Here is a 20645-nt window from a genome sequence, read left to right as displayed (position 1 = left end):
AAACCATTTTATTGGTTGATGACCACAGCAAGCCATGCTGCTCTAACATAGTACTCTAACATACTGGTTTCGGTCTGTGACCTTTGTGGCTTCTGCAAAGAATTAAAAAGCCAAAGGAAAAAAAATATGCTGTTAACAGGCAAAGACCAATTCCAAAGATTGATGGGTGAACCAGCTCGAGTTATAGTATGCTTACTCTTACTTAGGGATGGGGATCGAGACCCGGTTCTAAAAGGACCAGGTTCCAAAATATCTCAAAACCCAAAAATCAATAACGTCCGAGCTTATCGATACTGCTATCGAGACTAGCGGGTCCTGTAATGTAACGTTATGTCTCGAGCATCAAATCTGATTTATCTTGAAACCAGTGATGTGCGGATCGATCCTAAAGTATCGATATTTCTGATACCAACGTTTCCTGCTCTACTAACTACTACGAACTACTTTCCCTTCCGCCTGTCAAAGTAATGCTGGCGCTACGGCTCTGTGAGGGAGCTTATTTGAAGTGAGCCGCTGCTGACCTCTACATTTCCCGCGATTGAATACTGACTCTGGCTGACTGTAAAAGCAGTTATGTCTGGCTGTGTTTTAGCTGTGAAGATAATAATGTTGCTCTGTGTGCTGTGTGTGCAAAGACAGTGAAATACTTTGGCAACACCTCAAACTTCGCTATACATTTGAGATTAAGTCTGGACAAGAAAACTAATGTTTATTTATTGATCGCACCGGAACGCGGTATTAAACAGGACCGAGACTGTTTATCATTGGACTGCCGCCTTTGCTGCTCTCTGTCGCGCGCGCACACACACACACACACACACACACACACACGCGCACACACACACACACACACACACACACACAGCGCCCTGCAAAGAGAGACGTAAACGAGCTCGTCTCTGTGATGAAGTTAAGTTAGCTCCAAACTACTCGAGTTGCCGACAGCAGCGCTCATTATGTGCAATAAAACCTTTGCGAGTAAAAAGACAATACTTTATCAGTACACCTGTCTAAAGGTAAACATGTAGAAAGGGTTCATTTTAAACTGCTCTGTCCTCAGTCTCTCATCCTGTGTGTCCTATACAAGCACAGCTAACGTTAGCTAGGCAATTAGCCAAATGTTACAAACAAACTAATAGAAAGCTGTCTGTCTGGAGCATAGACTGGTCTGTAGTCTTAAAAATTGTTAAATACTAAGCTTCTGGCTGAGACAAATCAGGCGCTCCTCCTTCCATCAGGTAACGTTACCTGCAGGCAGTGATTAACAGCAGAGAGGAAGAGGAGGATGAAGAGGAGGGACTGATACAGACTGATTTCTAAACGTCACTCAGTATTGTGATTTCAAATTGACTATATGGTGACTTTGCTGTTGTAAACATTAATGTTGCTGCTCTAGAAACAATATTTAGCTGTATTTAAAATATTAAATTCTAATCGTATTATTAATTTAAAAACAACCAGGCAGCTATGAGCATTTCAATATTATGTTTATTTATCTCAAGTCATATGTCATCTCAATATATAACAACATTAGCGCACATTGAATATTTTCCTCATACCGTGCAGGCCTTCTTCATGCCCGTTGTGTCTGGTCTTTACCAAATAACCGTCACCAAATAATAGTAGCCAAAAGTATCGATGGTGGTATCGATAAAGAATCGGATCGTGAAGCAGCTCAATAAGGGTATCATTATCAATAACAATTAATGATCCCCATCCCTACTCTTACTACTACTACTCTTATTACAACCTTGATACAAGTACAATAAACTAAGCTGTTTACATAATACTTTCATTAATGCAGGTGTTGCTTATCTCTGCATGTAATTATGGAGTGCATGTGAAACGCACTGACTTATTAATTCTGGATGCCTTTTATATACTTCGGGGAAGGGAGTTAGCCTTTTACAGTGCAGTATATAATAAGGAGAGACAGAGAGACTGGAGAACATGCAAACACAGAAAGTCCAGGACGACCGGGGTTTGAACTCAGGACCTTCTTGCTGTGATGCGACAGTGCTATCCACAAGGTCACTGTGCTACCCAGTGTAGGAAACATGGAACAGTAATTTTGAGTATGAAAATTAAAAACAATAGAGCTAAACTCAATTAGTCTATACACAAGAATAAAAGAAAAAAATTAAACATTAACAATTTGATGTTTTTTCATGTTTCTATTGTACCATTATCATCTGGATTTCTTTCCAGTTTCTGTGTTCATACTGTTTTTTGAACTAGTATAATCTCCTATTCCAATAATTCTTTGCACGTGCTAAGTGGCAATTGTATGCTGTGATAGAAAATAGAAAAAGAGACAGCAGCAACAAACAGCACATCAAAACACCATATTTAGGTGACGCATTCCCTCACTGAACAAAGCCGGCTTAGTTTTCCTCTCAGCTTGTCAAACTAGCGAAGCATGTAAAACAAGGAGCCCTGTCTCCAAGCATGCTCAGGGACGTTGACATGGAGCTACTCTGCAGATTTAAGATGCTTTTTGCAGCGTTGTTTTTGTTATTGCAGAATAAACTACTGTACACTGGCCATGCTCATTATGTTACCCAGAACAGTGGAATGGTTTGCAGTCAGAAATCACTTAGAAGGGGAAAATAATTTAACTTCTGAGGGAATTTGGTTATTAATAAAATCAAATCTCAAAAGTGTTCTCTCAACCATTAGTATTCCAAGCAAAAACATTATATAATGAAAAAATTCTCAATAACATTTAAGTTAAAAGTTCTTTTTTATCTACAGACTTCAATGACTTCATGACATGTATGTACGATTTATCATAGAAGAAGAGTTTGGGGAAACTGATTCATGCACATTTACACATTTGTCATGGTTAGTGCAATTTCTAGCATGTGGAGTAAAACACCACCATTGGCAGGTAGTGAAAGTTATTCTTTTCACTTTCAACATTTCAACTTTGAATCGTTGGTTAGACTTGTATTTGTGGGCACAATTTTCTTTGCATAATGTTCATAATTTCCAGCAACAGAATTATCACCCAATAAAATCACGTCAAGACCGGAAGGGCAATTGCTGCAATAACAAACTGTTGCTGATGCTCATTGGAAAAATATAACTGGGGTGAGTGTGAAATTGAGTGATTTCAAAATGTATTTTATATTTTAATAAAAGGATTACTGCTTTAATTGACATTTGAAAAATATTAAACAATTGAATCACGCAAGATGATTTTGATCACAGTCTAGGCCTGACTGAACCATTTCTGTACTGTTCTATTCTGTACTGAATTTACAAGACTTGAGACTCTGGTTCCCCTTCGAGGGAACTCGAACTGCGTCGGTGACGACATATGGGAACACCTCTGGGCGTGGCAGGGCTGAACTATGAATGAAACTACTCCAATCCTATTGGTGTTGCTAGAACGGTAGCGTGTGACGGCGTAACCGGAGGGGTATATAAGCACGCTGGCACACAGGATACATTAGCCCTTTTTTTATTCAGCAGGCACTCTGAGTATGTTTGGAAGCTCCACTGTCGAGAAAGTTGTTGTCTTACCTGGAAATCCTGACGAAGCAGTAGAGACCATGTCTGGTAATCAGTTCCGACAATGTGTTTTTCCATGCTCACGCTACATCGCGGCTGGGGAGACTCATGAGATGTGTGTTCCTGTATGGGGATGTCGCACGCCCAGGCAGCTCTCAAGGGGGCTGCCTGCGGCCATGGCGAGGCCCGGTCCCTGAGGGTGCTGAGGTCTCGTGCGGCTCTCTTTCGTAAGACGGTCGGATGCGCTTTCCCCGTCGCTCAGGCCCCGCGGTTGCTGAAGCGTTGCGGCGGCTACGGTCATGGGGATCGCAGCGTGATAGCTCTGAGGGCGTCAGGACGGCTGAGGCCTTTTTCCGGTCCTCGTCTGCTGACTCCGCCTCCTCTCTTCCCCATTCGGAGCCCATTTCTCGGCTTCTCCCGCCCGAGTTTAGAGAGGCTTGCACAGTCTGATTCTGAGGAGCTAGACGTGCTTAGCATCATGGAGGATGACTTCCGGGAGCTGACGTCATCAGTCCGCGACCAGCTATGAGAGGCGGGGCAGGAGCCGCGGGCCGGCAGTAACCTCAATGAGCTTTCTGCAGCCCGAGCGCCACCCCCGCGTCGATCCTCGCCATTCTTTCCTGATTTACAGAATGAGTTGTGGAAATCATGGAACAGACCGAGGAAAAAAAAAAAAGAGAGCTGCTCTGCATGGCTGACTGCATCCCCTCTGCTGGACTACAGCAGCGTGACAGAAACTAAGCAGCACGGCTTTGGAACGATGCCTCGGGTGGAGGAAGCACTCGCGAGCTATCTTTCTCCCACCCTCGCTTCATTCCTTCAGACGTCGGCGCTCCCCACCAAGCTGTGTCGGACGACATCCACTTTGGTGGGCAAGGCCTACATGGCAGTGGGTCGAGCTGGTGCAAGCCTGTACACCATGGCCACCTTGCAGGCGTACCAGGCCGATCTTCTCAAAGACTGTGACTTAGGGGGAGGTCCCTCTGAGGAGGACCTGACTGAGCTCCGTAGAGCTACGGACTTAACACTCCGTGTTACCAAGGAGACGGCCCGTTCCAGTGGCTATGGAACGCCATCTGTGGCTCAACCTCTTGGGCATCTAGGGGAAGGAAGGCTTTTCTCCTGGATGTGCCCCTCTCTCCTACTGGCCTGTTTGGTGAGGCAGTGGATGCTGTCGTCAGCAGGTTTCAGCATGCCAAAGGCAGGGAGAGGCATTTGAGCAATATCGGTCTGGGTCCAGGACGGCGACGGCTGAAGAGAGACGAGCTCCGCCCTCGGCTAGCTCCTACCGCCGGAGCCAGAAATGAAGCGTCGCTTCCCGTAGTCCCTCTCAACAAACCTGGGGCGCGAGGCGATGCTCTCGCCTACAGCCCCCCGAGAAGACAGGCCTGAGTATCGTCATTCAGTCTCGGGGAAGAGGTCCTGAGGTTTCGAGTAGGGGGGCCAACCACCACCACCCCCCCGAAGAGAGACTGATCCCTTATGGCGGCTCAGGCAACAGGCTTCCCGCCGTCTTGGCGCTCGGGACACGCTAGCCGCCAGCGAGCTCTCACCGGTCTGCCCGCCTCGAGGGGTTGCAGCTGGAAAGCGATCGGGCTCACACACCGTGGGTCGCCGGTGAGTTGCCGGAGAAACTGGCACATCAGATCCTCCTGTGGTCCCAGCAGAGACTGCTGTCCCTCAGAGCTATTGTACGTCCCTGGGACCCAGAATCAGGGAGCAGACCTGCTGTCGAGACAGGGGCTGAGGCCCGGGGAATGGAGTTATTATGCGAAGAGATTGGCCCCATAGACGTGGACTTGTTTGCGTCCCAAGAGACGGCGCACTGTCCCCTATGGTTCTCCCTCTCGCCCCCAGCCCCGCTAGGGCTGGATGCCATGGTGCAGACGTGGCCAAGGCCGCGTCTGTATGCGTTTCCCCCAGTCGCTCTGCTCACGGTTCTGGAGCGTGTCCACCAGGACGGCGTCAGTCTATTATTAGTAGCCCCGTTTTGGCCGGCACGAGTGTGCTTCTCGGATTTAATATCGCTCCTCGAGGGCCCCCCTGGCAGGTCCTTCTGAGGAGACACCTGCTGTCCCAGGCGGAGGGCCGGATCTTTCACCCGCACCCCGCCCTGTGGCAGCTATGGGTCTGGCCCCTGAGGGGGCGCAGTTCCTGGAGGCGGGCCTGACGACAGGAGTAGTCGAGACGCTGGTCAGCTCCAGAGCCCCGTCCACGAGAAGGATGTACGGCCTGAAGTGGAATATGTTCACCACCTGGTGCAGAGAACGGGCGGTGGACCCAGTTACCTGCTCGGTAATTGTGATACTGGAGTTCCTCCAGCACCGTTTCTCCGCTGGCCTCTCCCCTACCACGCTCAAAGTGTATGTGGCTGCCATTGCAGCATTCCACGCCCCTCTCAGTGATGGGCCATTGGGGAGGCTTCCACTGGTCGTGCGCTTCCTCCGTGGAGCCAGGAGGATGAGACCCGTGACTCGTTCCAGGGTTCCCACCTGGGACCTGGCAGTGGCTCTTGAAGTGCTGGCTGAGGCCCCCTTCGAACCCCTGGAGTCGGCTGAGGCCAAGCACCTGACCCTTAAGATGACCTTTCTCTTCGCTATCACCTCTCTGAGGAGGGTGGGGGCTCTCCAGGCACTTTCGATTTCTCCCCAATGCCTGGAGTTTGCCCCGGGGAGGGTCAGGGCCATCCTGCACCCTTGTCCAGGTTATGTCCCTAAGGTTCCGGCCAGACTGGCAGGGTCCACGGTGCTGCAGGCGTTTCATCCCCCACCTCATGTGACGGCGGAGGACGGGAGACTTCATCTGCTCTGCCCTGTCAGAGCACCGACTATTTACACTCTGAGGTCTTCCCGGTGGAGGAAAGCAGACCAGTTGCTACTGTGTTTCGGGTCCCCCAAGGCTGGGCTCCCCGCTTCTAAACACACCATCAGCAACTGGATCGTTCAGACTATTTCCCTGGCCTATGAGGTGCACGGTATTGCCTTCACCTATGGCCGTAAGGGCGCACTATACTCGAGGCATGGCGGCTTCTTGGGCCCTCCTCGCAGGGGCGTCACTCCAGGATTTGTGTGACGCGGCTGGCTGGGCTACCCCTCACACTTTCATCCGGTTTTACAGTCTGGACCTTCCTTCTGCACCCGGCACCCGTGCGCTCTCCTCTTAGTCGTGCCTCAGGTTGCACGCTGGGGGCAGGCGGGGTTTCGGCGCGGCCTAAGTGGGTATCTCGTTCCCATAGTGTCGTCACCGTCCCCTCGAAGGGGAATGTCTTGGGTTACGTATGTAACCCTTGTTCCCCGAGAAGGGGAACGAGACACTGCGTCGGTCCGCCATACCTCACCCCGCCTGGAGTGCCTTGCTTCATAGAAAAGGGCTAATGTGTCCTGTGTGCCGGCGTGCTTATATACCCCTCTGGTTACGTTGTCACACGCTACCGTTCTAGCAACACCAATAGGATTGGAGTAGTTTCATTCATAGTTCAGCCCTGCCACGCCCAGAGGCGTTCCCATAGTGTCGTCACCGACGCAGTGTCTCGTTCCCCTTCTCGGGGAACAAGGGTTACATACGTAACCCGAGACATTCTCCCATTGACTCCAGTGCAGTCATGCAGTCCCAAGAAAGATTTCTTTTACTTGGACCAGTCTGGCATTTGTGGTGTGAAATAGTCAACAATAGAGAAATCATTATTAACTCCCCCTCACTAAGATTTAAAGGCTGTTAACTTAGCCATTAACTAATTAACATATGTAAATCTCAGCAGAGATTTCAGCTACTCCAACCTTCAAGAACTTTATTTGCAGTATAATATCAAAAAAAATCATCAATGTGCCTGGATCACTACGTTTCAGTAAAATTATAAATGGAGTGAAAGAGGCCGACTTTTCAGTGTTTCATTGTTTTTTCTTGTCAATAGTTTTAAACTATGTAGTTTCAATGCAATAAGCAAGAATACAGAGATATAATACATTATGACTGATTGGATTTGATTGATCCAGTAGTATGTGACATATATTGATGTTATACTGGGTGTATTTATTGAATACTCCAGCACCACTTACCATATCAAAACTGCACTGACTATCGGTGATCAAAAGTAAAAGCAGTTAATTTGATCTATGACTGGGATCAGAAACACATGGCAGAAATCCCTGTGAAAGTTAATAAAACTGTCAAGAAATAAAAATTCAAGGAGTTAAAAATGCCTCCCTGTAATAAGGAAAACCATTTATTTGTTTCTCAACATGCTCACAAAAAAGTTGTAGATTTGTCACAGATTCACACATGAATTACTGTTTTGTCCTCCAAGGGACTCACTCTGCAGGTAGTTTGTTGGAGTATTTCCAAATCCCTCTGGGTGAGAAAAAAAATAGAGTTTTCCATTAGAAAATAACCAAGCTTGCAGCCTGAAGCCAAAAAAAAAAAAGTTGGCGCCAGCAGCAAACAGCCATGCTAATACAACCCACTGTGTTAGTCAATGAATAAATGGATGAACAGTGGTACAAATCGATTGTTTATTTGTTAATACACAAGGCAAATTAACTATTTTATCATTACATGAAACTGATGCCCAAACAAATATCAGATAAAGGGGAAAACAGAAAAGCATTTTAAAAAATAATTTATAAAATATGTGCTTTGGTTAATAATCCTAGTTAAAAGAGTGATATTGATAGAATCAAAAATTTGCAACAAAGAACTGAAAAAATGTAAATGATCTCTCAGTTTGTATACATCATCAGGAACCGTATTCAAAGGCATTTTTAAGTTTAAAAATCTATTTGAATGTTTATTGATAATCCAAATCTGGCAGTTTCCCCCAACCCCTTTGAATGAAGTCCTGATCCTAGTCTCTTCTGAAAGTTAACTCTTTCTCTCTCAACCATCTAAAAGTTACAATTAGTCCATGAAAGTTAAACAAAATAAGCAACTGTTGTTGCAGAGATTTGGGAATTTTCAAATAGTTTCCACAAACAGAATCCTGAGGCTGTGTGCTTTCAAACAATGTGTCACGATTGTGAGTGTGGCTTAATCTAAATGCCATTCCAAATAAAGAAGGACAACAACAAACCCCCTTTCAGGACAAGTATCAAGTACTTTTACCCAATTATGTGATAGTAGGCTATAGATGGTATGACATACAAGCTAAACATTGTGTTAAATTGAAACAGCACAGAAATGTGTGCTTTTCTTTGCCCTCCTAATGATTTATGGTTAGAACAGATTCATCTTTAAGATGCTTTTCATCATCAGCTCATCGTTTTAAAAAAGTGTACAAGTATGTGACATAATTTCAGAAGTTATTTAAGCACGTAGAAGTAACCCTCCTTCAATTCATATGGCTGACTCATACTCGCAATCCATCAAATATTCATTAGGCTATATGAAAAATAGGTTGTCAGGACTCGGTGGAGGATATCATTTAGGTATTTGAGTCTTTATGGAATCAGTAACAGAATTGCTACTCACTAAATTTCACTGAGGCTTTTTCTGCAGTAGCGTTAGAGCAGTACTCTGCTAAACATAGGTAGCTGAAGGCTTCAGAGGACATGGGCTGGCCCCCTGCGATGACCTTCAGCCAGCTTCTGATGGAAATCTAACCAAGCATCACGCCCAATTTGAGACTCCAGAGTAAACAAACAGGAGTGCTCTTCAAAGGTACAGCCACTAACAGAAAGAAGAGCGTCTATCAGTAGGTCTATTCACTTAGTACACTGTAAAAGCACATTTCTGATTTCTGATGTTTATTTGTTTATTTTGAAAAAATAAGTTTAAAAAAATGATATAGTTAATACTACATACTACTATAGTTATTAATATTTTTTTGTCCAATATGCTTAAATGATGTACATACTAAAGTGTTATCAGACTGCCAGATGGTGCCAGGGTTGTAAGGTATTTGTATTTTCTTGCATTGTATACTTTTTTTTATACATGCTTGTGGGTTTAAAATTAAATAATGTAATCAGTTACTGGATATAACGCAGGAGTGAGCCAATTGTATGTTTTATCAACAAACTTGCAAAACAGGTGTAGTCAGAATTAGTGTTGCGTGATCATGGCCAGGCACCCGTCAGCTGTCTCTTTCTTCACTAAATCTCACAATGGCAATCCCAGATATCTGCTTGCTTCTCCCAGATGCTGGTTGGGTTTTCTCATTAAGCATGTCAGAATGTGCAGATGGAAAAGTTGTAGTTCAAATCAATCAACCATGAGATAAAAATAAACCGTTTAAACTCAATAAGGAAATTGCAGTAGGTCAATGCAAAAGCAAAATAAAACAATATTTACATTAATAAGGTAAAATTTACATGTATAGTAAATCAGCACACAACTGGTATATAAGATTCCAGTTACTACAAAATGCTACAATAGTTATGTACCAAAAGTAAAGTATTAGGCCATAAATTATATTTTTATATAGTTTTAATATTTGTTGGGCAATTTTAAAATCTTAAGGAGTCTACAGTGAGTACAAAAAATAAATGGACTGACTTTTGTGCTCTTTTCAAATCCAATCAAGTCAAGCAGTGAAAGGTTGCTAGGCTGAAACAGGGCCCCTGGATAATTTTACAACTTAATCCAATGTTAATTGCCAATACCAGGTTTGAGTATTAATCTTTATGCTTTTAATTCACCTCTCTTTAAACAGGCTAGTGCTCTCTTCTCTGTACTCACCTGTCCTCTAAATCACTCCCCCCAGTCAAGCGGGTGAGCTTAATATCCTGTCCTGTCAATAGCCACTGAGAAGAAGGAGACTTTATGTTCCTTAGGTCTCATGACAGGCACTTTGAAATGCCAGCCTGAGGGCAGGAGCTCAAACTCATTCTGCAAGGGCTGGCCAGGACAATCTTGAATGGTATTGGCTTTCCTCAGCGCCAGCCTGTTACACTATAATTGTGAGAGCTATACCTGACTTACCCCAATGATCTCATTTGTCAATTTTACAAGGCTCCCAAGCTTTTCTTACTGAATAAGTTTCCATACCAAGCTACAATACACAATGTTAAAAGTGCAGCTTTGACACTCGAGAGTTCATGCCAGCAGTCAGCCAGTATTGGTTTCCTTCAACCAATATAGCAACATTTTAACCATAACCAAGTAGTTTGGTTATGGTAAAGCAGTTGCCTAAACATAATCATACCTGACCCACAAAGTGGCATATCTGAAAACACTCATCATCAGTCATGCCACTATGGAAGTGACCAATAACCTGGTTTGCCGTTTATGTATGAGGACTTCTTGCCCTGATTTGAAGTGATCAGTTTAGTGTAGCTCCCAAAGTCCCAAATTTTCTCACAGCTCACTGATGATATTTTGAAACTGAATTGTAAACTGTGCTGACACAACGAAACCTCGACAATGATAAGACAGCAGCAGATAACTTACTATAGTTTTCTTATTGTCAACAAATTCCACAAAAAGTATTTTCTGTGTAGCCTCTGTGCCATAATCTTGCATTGCTATATATGTTCCTTTGTATGATGAACCTTGGCACTGTAATTTATTTTGAGTTGATCCCACATACTTGCGTCTGTAAACATTTACTAGTGCATCAATTCCACAGCTGGAAATAGTTCTCAAGTCCCAAAATAACCACAATTTACTCAAGTTTGACTACTGCTGGCTAAAAACTACAGTGCCCAACTTCTTCAATTTATTTAGCCTTTTTTTCAAAATGAAAGTATAAACTGTATTTGTGATTTTAAAGATTTAATCTTCAGTAGAAACCAGTTGGCTTGCAAGTAAGTGTCACAGACAGACTGGGGATGTCAGAATGTAGTCAGAGACGGAGAAAAGCACTGTTGTGTTTGAATTTGTTGACAATAACAGATGGAATATCTCTATCCCTTTTCTTTAATACTTGTACTTTTCTTTAAAAGGAAATAATTAGGAATTGTATTTTGGTTTCTTCCTCTGTGTAAATTATTTAAGAATAAGAATATTTTCTGAATTCTGCTTTGAATTTCTAACAAAATCTGATCCTAGAGTCAGAACCCATGTATTCCAAAAGAAAGGTCCCGATTACAGACTATTTTGCAAGTTTGAACAAATAATAAATTATCTGCCCTTACCAATTAACCAGTGCTAACCACTCAAATAAGACTTGCTGGACTTTCAATTACTTTTTTGAGTGACAAGATGGAGTCTAATGAAAATATCAAACACATTATTTTCACAGCTGATATCTCCCAGGCTTACACGATCGATAAGACCATCCCTCTATATGAACATATTAATATCACATTGTTTTAATGAAAATATAAAGTGACAGTTTGGTGGGTAATCTGTTTAGGTATTGATTCATGCCAAGACTCATCCAGAGTAATAAGGTCATGGTCCCTGTTTTTTGTTTTTTGTTTAGTTTTTCTCTTTTTTTGACTGTTTTTATTGTACCTGTTCATTTGGCACAGAGAAAAATATAGATCTTTTCTAAAGACATGATTAGATGATGTGAGAGGTTTGGGTTTTGGCAAACAGACAAAGAAACAACAAATATAATACTGTACCTTATTTCATCACTTACCATCAGTGATGCAAAATGGTAAAGCTAAGTATTTGCCTGCTTTTGGTGTCCTATGGACCTCATGTTTGACAGAAAGAATTAAGTTAAGTACTATGTGTCTGAGATCTAATTAAAAAGTAAAAAATAGCACGATATATAGACATGAATTTATTTATTTAATGACATACTTTCACAGTCTAGAAATACTAAAGCAAATAGATGAATACCCCCGCGACCCTGTACGCAGGATAAGCGGTTGACGATGGATGGATGGATAGATGAATACATCAGAGGTCTTGTCATTCTCTGTAACTGGAGTGATTACCATGTATGCAAATCAATGATTTGTTTTATGTATAAGCTATTTGTAAATTTAGCACATTGGAATTTTATTTCTACTTGATATCACATATCCTGCAGAGTTCTTCTATCTCCCTGTCTCTGTGTGTTTGTGTGTTTAGATGAAGGTACTGGCAGGTTCCTTTTGTGTTTGTAATTATTGGCAGTCAACACATTTGGAGAAGGCCCCGTTCTTTGTACTCTTACTTGGACCTATGTCATAGACACATGATGGAGCACAGAACCCTGAGGGTTTCTCATTGAGTATTGTTACTGCTCAAAGATGACGTGAACATATTGATGTGTGTGTGTGTGTAAACAAAAGTAGTAAAATTTCTCTGTGTTTGAGTGTTTAATATCTCTGAGCTGACATGTGTCCTCTCTGTTATGACAGATGCTATGTTACTGGTGGCAGACAGACTGGAGGGACCCTTCAACATTGAGGCAGTTATAGAGCCAGTTGACATCAAGATCTCTGAGGCTATAATGACCATGCAGGACAACAGCATGCAAGTGTCAGCCAAGGTACTGTATAAAGTAATATATCTTTACACTGAAAACATAAACTGCATTCATAAATAATTTTTTAAGACATTTTTATTTAATTAATTTGTGCAAAATGCTGGATAACAAAGATTTACAGGAAACAACCCAATAGACAGGACAATTACAATGACACTATACAAAATGTGAAAAGAAAAAGATAAGGGGAAATCAATGAGCGTTTTAAGTGAGTTGCATGTATCTACCTCAACCTAGTTATTTCTAAATGTTGCAACATTATTTTTAATCCAGAAAATTTAAATATAAAATTTAACTTCAGTATATGTTGGATGGTTTCTAAAACACAGTGACAGGCTTCAATGCACAACCATGTCTCCTAAAAATCATGTTTATATACTACTGATTAATAAAAGCAAAGATTTTCAAACAAACATACATCCCACATCACAGTAAGCTTTTATCAATATGGTGAGGAAACATTTTTCCTGAATGTATCTGTCACAAAGTCCAAATCCGAACTGGAAAAGATTATATTTCATGTGACTTGGCCTGTTCACACTGTCATAAAAAGATCAGATCTGCTTCACATATGGGCAAAAAAATCGGATTTGGGTCACAGTGGCCTGCAGTCTGAACGCAGCTGAAGTGTTTGGGTGGTCTAAACCTAACCACACCTGGGATGCAAGATGAGAACTGGCCTACACGTTTCCTCCAAAATGTAATTGGCAAAACATATATGTATATAAAGGTGAGACAGTTTATCATGCAAGAGACGCAACTCATTTCCTCTTCAGTCTCTTCAGAGTTCAAATTGCTAATCAGTCTTTGCAATAGTTTTAAATTTGAGGCAGCTCAATCAGGATATTATCACACACCGAATTGTTTTTCACTGTCTTTCTTGTCAAAAGGTTTTTTAGTTCAAAGTTTTATTCTGATCCTTTGGTGTATGCTGGCCTATCTCCATGCCAGAGTTACAAAGGTCAGTGTGAATTAGATGTCTCATTCTTTTCCATATCAACGGGGCTGCAATTTACAACTGTACCCATTGTCTCTGTACTTGACGCGCCAACCGTGCAAGGTTGTGCCTGACAGATTGCTCTGAGATTACAATCTTTCCCCACATTCACATTTTAACCATATGTAATCCTTCCCCAATCACCAAGCTCTGCAGAATATGTCAGGCCAAGTTGCATTGTACTTTCATTCCTGCTTGTGTGATGTTCAGGACGATGGAATTGTAATCACGGTGACGAATTGATAAATATTAGAGAAAAGACAGCCTCTTGTCTTGACAGCCATGTAGCACATTAGAGTGCTCCATCACATACTGAGCCAGGGGCCAGCAGACAGGCCAGAGAGGAATGCTAATGAGCTGTGCTGTTAGGAGGTGTGTTGTTTGGGCCCTAAGAGCCTGTTGAGACCAAGCCAACTGAAAACAATTTATTCTCACAATGAACCTCTATGAACTACATATCGATTAATGTGAGGTTCAAGTAATAATAGATCTGCACTTCTATTTTTGTCTCAGCATATACAATAAAACTTTTAATAACTGTCCCTTTGTAACATTCAGTGTTTGTCCACGAGTACAGTCACTCAGCAGTCTATACAAAATCTTTCATAAAAAACAGGCCAATTCATGACATGGAAGAAGATATGTTATCGGCAACATTAAAAACAAATACTTTCATTTGTTTCATACACTAACAATTTTGATTGTATTCTTGTGTTAAATTTGCCAAAAAGTGTTTTTGACCTAGAAGTTAATGGTCAAATATATAAGGTCTGTTTCGTTTTAACGATACTATGTCATAACAATGGCTTTCAATTGCAAGCAAGTAACAACATATCAAGGGTTAAGTCATCTTTTGCCACCAATATGACACTTTCTGTGAAAGGAGACTCTGGCACTGATAGACAGCATTGGTTCCAGGCTGCTTCTATATAGTTTTCTATCTCAAATCACAGTCCAGAATGGTGCTGTGAGCAAATTGACACAGGCTTTTCAAGGGAAAAATGTCAGTGGTATAGGCAAACTACAACGTTTGTGGGATCAAACTGGATGTCTATTCTAAAAAAGAAATAGACTTATCTCAGGCTCCGTGCAGAGTTCATGCAGCTTTGCACTGCCATGAGAAGCTCACATCTAATACTAAAGACCGTAATAAAGATTGTGTTAATATTGCAAAACAAGGCAATATCCTCAAGATACTGTAAATGCTAAATACTCTTTAGACATTGACCAGTCTGCATCCTCTTTCATGTTTCCCTTGTGCTTGCCCCCTCTCTGTGGTAATTGTATCTCCCTCTGTTCATTTTAGGTTTTTCAAGGGTGTGGCCAACCAAAGCCATCAGGAATAGGCAGGTCTGCACGTGGCATCTCAGATGTGTTCAGTGCTCGCTTCAGACCCTACACCCCTGAGGAGAGGCCAACCACAGCAGCTGGAACAAGCTTGGATAGACTGGTACGTTCAGAGACAAGAAAAGAAGGCCAATATTGTAAAATGCAATTGGGATACATATAAAAAATTAATGAATAGCAAAATAAAATAGAAAAAATCTTTACAGGCCATTTATGGTGTTAAATCGAAAGAGAAATGGTGAAAAAACTATCAAAATTAACAATAGGATAAAAAATAGGCATGCAAATGCTCAGTAAAGTAGAAATTAATCTTTGGTCGGATCATTTGTGTGATAAATCCAATGCATTCCTAAAATAATTAATAATATAAAACAAATAAATCTATTATTGGTGGCTTTGAAGCCTAATTAAGGATGAAGCTGCAAAATCATGATGATTTTATAAGAGAAGTCTGTAGAAGATGTCTTATTCTTCCTTTCTCACTCCAGATTTCAACAGCTCAACTGATTTTCAGAGCTTTCCAGAACTGTGTTGAGTATTTTTGAAATATTTTTGGTGGAACAAGACTTGGTGGAGGCATACTGAACTTAAGGCCAACTTACCAGGGCTCAAGGCTAAAGGCCAGAAAAAAATAGAGGCCTTCGAAGAGTCCAAGAAAAATCATTATAAATCCATGTTGATGTAGTCCACATAGACACAGAGTTAAAATATTTCACTTTCTTACACTCAGTGCTAGAGGTTGCAGAGATGTCAAAAAGCCACATGCTTTTCCACATAACCTACTTAGACATTTTGTGTAGGATATATTCCTCAGTGCGTATTACTGCAGGAAAAGTGAAGAAACCACTAGAACAGATTATGAAATGTAGCTAATCACAAAAAAGTCCTATGCCCTTTTCCCAGAAACTGCACTGCTCTGAGAATCAGTCTTAAAGAGAAAACAGATTCAACATCCACCCACCCAACTTCAGGACGATGACAAATCCTAAGACATTAATTGAGGCTATGAAAAGATCCATTGCACCATCTCACGCCACTGAAACACAATGTGTAGGAGGCTGTCTGTGTCAAGCTCCTCTATATAGCCACACAGAGGCCCTCAAGTTGACAAGATGTTAAACCACATCCCACAACTCTGATGTTTAAAGGAGGACTGGTAATTAAAACAAACTTCTGTAGTGTAAGCAGAGATAATGAGTAACATACAGTATGGTAATTGGTTTTGTTTGAATTTGAATTTATCTCTTTAACAAAAACGTTAGTGTTATGAATAGATTCCACTGAAAGACATTTCAGTGGAATAATAACTACAACATGTCAGGCCATGGATTAGATACTATTAAACTTTCTTTTTTTTTTACGTTACCGATTTGTCCTTTGACCAATCCATTTAACAAATATGTCTGTAATCCTCTCTCAAATTGGCAAATCCATTTATTAAATACATTATTGTCCTTTTTAAGTAAAAGGCACAGTTGATAATCACCTGCCGTATAAGTTGTTTGACAGGATTAAAATGGAAAATATGCATTAGCAAAGAAGCAGATTAAAGGCTGCCAAGTGTATTGTGTCTGTCATTATAAGTAGTCTATACTAAATTCTATATATAATTTTAAGAAATAAACACTTTAAGTGTACTACAATGGTTTTGTGAAACATGGCTTGATCCTTTTGTAACCCTTTAGACCAGTAACAGTAGAGCTGATCAAACAAGACCTAAGGTGTACCTTACAATCACACCGGGCTACTATATTAAAAGTGTGTTAAACAGGATCCTGGGTTCTTAGCTGTTGATGGCGAGCTGGCTAAATATTCCCTGTTTACTAATATTCGGTAAGTGACTTCAGGCAGGATAAGTAGGCATAGACAACAAATAAACAATGTGTGTAAGAACAATAATGCCTCCACTGTGGAACTACTAAGCTCACCTTCAGAACTGTACTGAAGTTGAAATTACATTGGTTAAGTTATCATGACACTGGAATCCCCAAAGCAAAGCATCATGGACGTTGTAGTTTTCCCATTAAAGATCCCACATGTAAAGAAACAGTCTTTTCTTTTAACTGTATTTAGTAGGCCCCTACACTTTAATATGTTAGAATTCAGCATATCTGTAAAATCCTAAAAAAATACTAAAAGGCAAAAGCAGAGGAAACAACTGGTTTCCCTATCTTTATTAATTTGTGTTTACATGCTCTCAGGCCAATTTCTTGTAAAAGAGGAATGGAAAAGGGAAAGATTCTTCTAAGAAAAGTGAGTTGGGTTGTTCTGGGACTTCACCACCCACTCTGTGTCTGCATTTCCTTGTGTTAATTGATGAGGCAGGATGGGTATAATACTGAAATATGTCTGTGCTAGACACAAATGTAAAAAGTAATTATGTATATAGCTGAGTTGATTGCATTGAATGAAATAACTACTATTATTAGACCACCTCAAACTAATTATCCATGTAACGCTGCTGTTTGTATGCAGGTCCCAGTATTTGCATTGATTGCAGTAGATTTTAAACTGATTTCACAGTGGGAAATTTATTGTGAATAAAATGGTTTGAGGTACCAAATCTCATAGTGAGATGAGGCTGGTGGATGGAATATTTCAGCGGACCATTTATCATTTAACTTTTCGCTTCACTAACTAATAGACATTCTTGTGCTTCTATTCTCCCCTCTCAGTCTCTCTATTTCTCCGATGTCCAATTAAATCTCTTTCTTCTTCATTTCTCTGCTGCTCCCAGAGGGTTGTGTGGAGGACAATGCAACACAGTGTAAGCCTTTCATTCCTTCTCTTACTTTCACCAAGTCATCTGTCTTGTAGTGTTTTAATCAACCTGCCCATAGAGCTCCACGCCGTTGCATTATTCAAAGTTGATATTGATTTCTTGTTTGTGACATGGCTGTTTATTTATTTTAGTTGAATTACATGTTTTTTTCCAGTCTGGAATTGAAGTAAGCTGCTGAAGTCAATATTTATAACTGTCTTTCTCCTTTTCTTATTTTGTCTTAAATAATATAGACTTGCACTGTGGTGGTTCAGTGTTTAGGACTGTTATTGTCTTACAGCAAGAAGGTTATGAGTTAGAATTTCTGCCATTGCTCTTCTTGTTTTAATTGTGCATTTTCTCTTTGGGTTTCCTTCAGACATGCAGCTCAGGTAGACTGAAGATTTTTTTTGTTATTATTTGCCCATAGGTTCGATTGGCATATGTTAGTGTGTTAACCCTGTGATGACCTAGCAAAGAATAAAGGGTGTGTCCTTGCTTTTTTTCAAGTGCATGCTGGGATAAGGTCATGCCCCAGCTGTGACCTTGTGAAATAGAAACATTGTGTGCTCTCTTGTTATTGCTTGATGTTGTGGTTGAATGTTTTGGATTCCACACATGGGTGTAGATGGGCTAAAGCAAATTCTCTGAACCTATCAACTGATTATCATTCAGGACAATCTGAAGGATGCTGTTGAGCAGGGGACATTTTAAAATGTAAACATCTTCCATCCACTGACACATAATGTTATTAAACCAGCCAGCCAATAGTAATTAGTAAAATAGTAATCATAATTTTGTGTCTGAAATCTACCAGTCACTTTCATATTTTACCAGCATTTGACTGGTGGCTGGTGCTAATTAGTCAGCAACCAGTTACACCACCTTTTGGAATTGTCGGCAAATGTAACGTGAATTGTCGAAGGGGAGATTTATGTACATGAAATCACAGTGCAAAATGTATGTGTCCTTTGTTTAATTTACACTCACAGTCTGCATGCACTTGGGTCTAATTTGCTAAGACAGCAGCTAATTTCAGAATCAGTGACTTGGACCAGCTTCTGCACGCATTTTGTGAATGAAGGAAATGTCAAAAGGTGCAGTTTAGTGGCGGAATTTGTCTGAGATCAGCTAGTTTGATAAAAACAGTGAATGGCTTCAGGCACAGAAACGAAAAGCAAAAGGTTTAGTAAATATGACTGTGATTACCATTGAGCACTGACATTTATGAACGGCTGTAAAGCTCTCAGTCATCATTACTTATATATTTAGTCAAGAGTGGTTTCCTCTTAAATCACTTTGTAGCATTTTTCAAACTTGTTCTGTTTTCGGGTGATTTTTGCTAATGTATCTCTAACATCCTAGTCTAACATCTGCCATCTCAGATCAGAACTGAATTAGAAACAAGTGTTTACATGATGTCTAATCCTCTTCCTTTTCCAACTCACTGCTTAATGATTTAAAGCTGAACGAGTTCTGTCTTGGTTGATTTATTATAAAGAGTCCTGTAGCTGGCTTATGTAAGTTTTACCATAGCTTTATGGGGACAAAATGTACTGTAAATACAAATAGTTGTACTGATTGAAATGGCTTGTTGAGCATGCGCTTTGATTTATGATTGTCTTAGTGCATTTTGCTTCGTCTGTCAGACAAAGTGAGACTACTGGACTATTCCCCCATACAATTGTACCCTAATTCACTGTGTGATACTGTATAATGTATATTAATGGTATGGCCCTACAGTTTTTACAATTAAATTTGTCTTTCTGTGCTGCTGATTCATCACTGGGACTGAAAGACCTTCTCCTTCTAATTCAAAGGAAAGTTTATCTTAGAATCAGAGAGGGCTGTTACACTGTCCTTACGAATCATTTTTGATAGTTTGTGTGCTTATAGTGTATTGTTATCATTTATGTAAATCATAAAATTGATGACATCCCACAGAGGCTTTGATGTTTAATTAAAAAAAATTAATGTCAGCTACAAACCCACTAAATCTAAATCCGAATTTTTTAAATTACTGTACTAGGAACTGACTGTGGTATAGTTTTATGGCTCAGTTCAGGGTTTTCACATTTTGTAACATTGCAAGTGGCATGGCTTTAGGATCTACTTTGTTGGTCAGTCGGTCCACCACTTTGGTCCAGACTGACATTTCTCAACAACTATTGGATGGATTGCCCTGAACCCTTGTACAGACATTAATAGTCCCCAGAGGATGCAGCCAACTGACTTTGGTGATCCCCTTGCTTTTCCTAGAGCACCAGCACAAGGTTGACGTGTGGTTTTAAGTGAGATGTCTAGATGGCAGGATGATCCCTTGACTTTTCAACTAGTGCAGTCATCAGTTCAGTATTGTACTTTCTGTAGCTGGTTGTGACCAAATACCTGTAAAACTATGGCATTTCCCTCAGTCTCAGCTGTACTTTGTTTAGTGCTAATTAGCTAATGTTAGAAAGCTAAGATGGTGAACATGGTAAACATTATATTATTATGCTAACTATCTTACTTACTATCTTGTTAGCTGACATTGGTGTTTAGCTCTAGCACCTAAATACAGTAAGGTGACCAGAATTCTGAAATGAAAACTGGGGACATTTTTGGTTTGGTGGTCAGTAGCCTATGTCATTAAAATATAGGCTATACTCTTATTATAAATTAAT

General features: G+C 40.9%; 2 protein-coding genes across 7 annotated transcripts in view; one reads left to right on the top strand and one right to left on the bottom strand.

Moving 5' to 3' along the window:
- gpc5a (glypican 5a) overlaps nucleotides 1-20645 on the bottom strand; it is a 310361-nt gene that overhangs the window by 89910 nt on the left and 199806 nt on the right. The gene's annotated exons all lie outside the window — the stretch shown is intronic.
- Nucleotides 1-20645, top strand: part of gpc6a (glypican 6a) — a 297605-nt gene that overhangs the window by 246297 nt on the left and 30663 nt on the right. For all 6 annotated transcript variants that reach the window (XM_046032409.1, XM_046032411.1, XM_046032412.1 and 3 more), the window contains 2 exons: nucleotides 12750-12880; nucleotides 15181-15324. In XM_046032409.1, coding sequence (XP_045888365.1) covers nucleotides 12750-12880; nucleotides 15181-15324 — 275 coding nt within the window. The remainder of the gene's footprint in view (nucleotides 1-12749; nucleotides 12881-15180; nucleotides 15325-20645) is intronic.

This window comes from Micropterus dolomieu, linkage group LG20, assembly GCF_021292245.1.
Source record: "Micropterus dolomieu isolate WLL.071019.BEF.003 ecotype Adirondacks linkage group LG20, ASM2129224v1, whole genome shotgun sequence".
Classification (NCBI taxonomy): Eukaryota; Metazoa; Chordata; class Actinopteri; order Centrarchiformes; family Centrarchidae; genus Micropterus; species Micropterus dolomieu.
Note: the sequence above shows the minus strand (reverse complement) of the source record. Positions and strands in the feature narration are given on the sequence as shown.